This window comes from Apium graveolens, chromosome 2 (assembly GCF_009905375.1).
Source record: "Apium graveolens cultivar Ventura chromosome 2, ASM990537v1, whole genome shotgun sequence".
NCBI classification, from domain to species: Eukaryota; Viridiplantae; Streptophyta; class Magnoliopsida; order Apiales; family Apiaceae; genus Apium; species Apium graveolens.
The window spans coordinates 245,527,385-245,529,660 of record NC_133648.1 but is presented as its reverse complement, the minus strand read 5'-3'; the positions used below and the strand labels follow the sequence as shown (position 1 = coordinate 245,529,660).

At 45.1% G+C, this 2,276-nt stretch overlaps 1 protein-coding gene across 1 annotated transcript; it reads left to right on the top strand.

Annotated features, from left to right (window-relative positions):
• The first annotated feature begins 1,218 nt into the window (after nt 1–1,218).
• LOC141698888 (uncharacterized) lies at nt 1,219–2,020 on the top strand. The gene is made up of 2 exons (XM_074503479.1): nt 1,219–1,466; nt 1,657–2,020. The coding sequence occupies exons 1-2, from the start codon at nt 1,219–1,221 to the stop codon at nt 2,018–2,020; spliced, it is 612 nt and encodes a 203-aa protein (XP_074359580.1).
• Nucleotides 2,021–2,276: the final 256 nt, after the last annotated feature.

Below are 2,276 nucleotides of genomic sequence, written 5' to 3'. Positions count from 1 at the left end.
AATGGGGAACGATTAGAAGGAAGATTCGACGTCTTGCAAAGCCTCAAACTGGATGAGCATAAGGTAGATGCCCTTCTTCCAGAAGGAGCGCCCTTGTCCGCGAAACATATCAAGGAAGTTGATGCCCCTGCAATGCAGGGCGCGCCTTCTAAAAAAGTCGACGCTCCTCCTAAAAGGGATGCGCTTTCTCTACAGGACAATGAAAACCATGATTCGCCCGACCTAGATCCCCGGATACCAATGCCAACGGAGAAGATGGGGCCAGCAGAAGATATAATTGAAATCCCTGTCGATGAAAAAGATCCAAGTAAGGTTTTAAGAATAAGATCTCAGTTGGCACCAAGGTTGAAGGAGGGTCTTTCGATATTTCTCTTAGCAAACCTTGACGTATTTGCACGGAACCATTCTGATATGGTAGGAATTGACCCAGTGGTAATGTGCCACCGTTTGAATATCGATCCCAAGCATAAAGGGGTTCGATAAAAATACAGGGCCATAAGCGGAGAGAGGGCTATAGCCTTAGCGGAAGAAGTAGATAGACTCTTGGACGTCAGACTAATTCGACAGTCCTTCTACCCAGAGTGGCTAGCAAACCCGGTGTTGGTAAAAAAGTCCAACGGTAAATGGAGAACATATGTGGATTTCACTGATATGAATAAAGCGTGCCCAAAGGATAGCTTTCCCTTGCCAATAATTGATCAGTTGGTCGACGCCACGACAAGACATGCCTTGCTTAGCTTCATGGACGCATACTCTGGGTATAATCAAATTCGCATGTATGGGCCTGACTAGGAGCACACCTCTTTTATTAATGATCAACGCCAATGCCACTTATCAAAGATTGGTAAACAAAATGTTTAAGAGGCAGATTGGAAAGACAATGGAAGTGTATGTGGATGATATGCTCGTAAAGTCTAAGAAGGCAGAAGATCACATCGCCAACTTAGCTGAGATGTTCCATATTCTGAGAAAGTATAGAATGAAGCTAAACCCTCAAAAGTATGTATTCGGTGTGGAATCAGGGAAATTCTTGGGATTCATGGTTAACCATCGGGGGATTGAGGCCAACCCGGAAAAAATCAAGGCTCTGTTGGACATGAAATCTCCCACCAACATCAAACAAGTGCAGAGCCTGACAGGAAGGATTGCGACCTTAAATTGATTTGTCTCAAAGTCATTAGATAGGTGCAAGGAATTCTTCAAGGCAATCAAAGGAATATGGAAGGATTTTGTGTGGACCCTGATTGTGAAGAGGCTTTTCTAAAAATCAAAGAGCAGTTGGGAAATCCTCCAATGTTGGCTAAGCCGGAAGACGGAGAGACATTGGTTCTTTACTTGGCAGTATCTGAATACTCTGTCAGCGCGGTGTTGGTGAAGGAGGAAGCAGGCCACCAATGGCCCGTGTACTATGTGAGAAAAAGGTTGCTGGATGCGGAAACCAGATATACCAACATGGAAAAACTGGTGTACGCTCTTATTCTTGCGGCATGAAAGTTAAGACCGTACTTTCAGGCTCACTCAATAGAAGTTCGCACTGCTTATCCGCTCCGGCATATTCTGCACAAACCTGACTCATCGGGGAGAATGTTAAAATGGGCAGTAGAGCTAGGACAATTCGATTTGGAATATTGTCCTCGCACGGCAATCAAAGGACAGGCGTTGGCTGATTTCATACTTAGAGTTTGATTCTGAAGTTGATGACAAAGCCATAGTGTTGGCGGAACCTTCCTCGCAAGGAAATTCTCATGATAAAAGGGAAGAACTCCCACACCCTTGGTGGATATTACATGTCGATGGGGCCGTGAACAACTGTGGATCAGGTGCCGGGATTGTCTTGGTCACCCCGGAGGGACACCGTTTGATGAGTGCTATCCATTTCAAGTTTTATGTCACTAACAATGACGCTGAGTACGAGGCTTTGATCAATGGTCTGAAATTAGCTTTGGAGGTGGGGGCTGTGAATCTGATAGTTCGGAGTGACTCCGAATTAGTTGTGAACCAAGTCAATGGAGGTTTCTAGGCCCGGGGACCACAGACGGAGTTATATATGAGACGTGCGCAACGCCTATTGGAAAAATTTTAAAATGCCAGGGTAGAAAGTGTTCCGCGAGAAGAAAATAGTAATGTAGATGCTTTGGCCAAGATGGGATCACAGATGGACATCATCCAACTTGGACAAATACCTTTGGAAATCCAAGAAATCCCGAGTATTCCAGAGGTAGAGGTACTTCAGACGCAAGAAATCCCGCGAAAAAGCTGGATGACCCCCATTCATA

Excerpts from the sequence above, each read along its gene's own strand:
- LOC141698888 (XM_074503479.1), top strand. The coding sequence starts at position 1,219 with ATGGAAGGATTTTGTGTGGACCCTGATTGTGAAGAGGCTTTTCTAAAA. Across the intron at positions 1,467-1,656 it reads ACCAACATGGAAAAACTGGT|GCGTTGGCTGATTTCATACT; the intron begins GTACGCTCTTAT and ends ATCAAAGGACAG.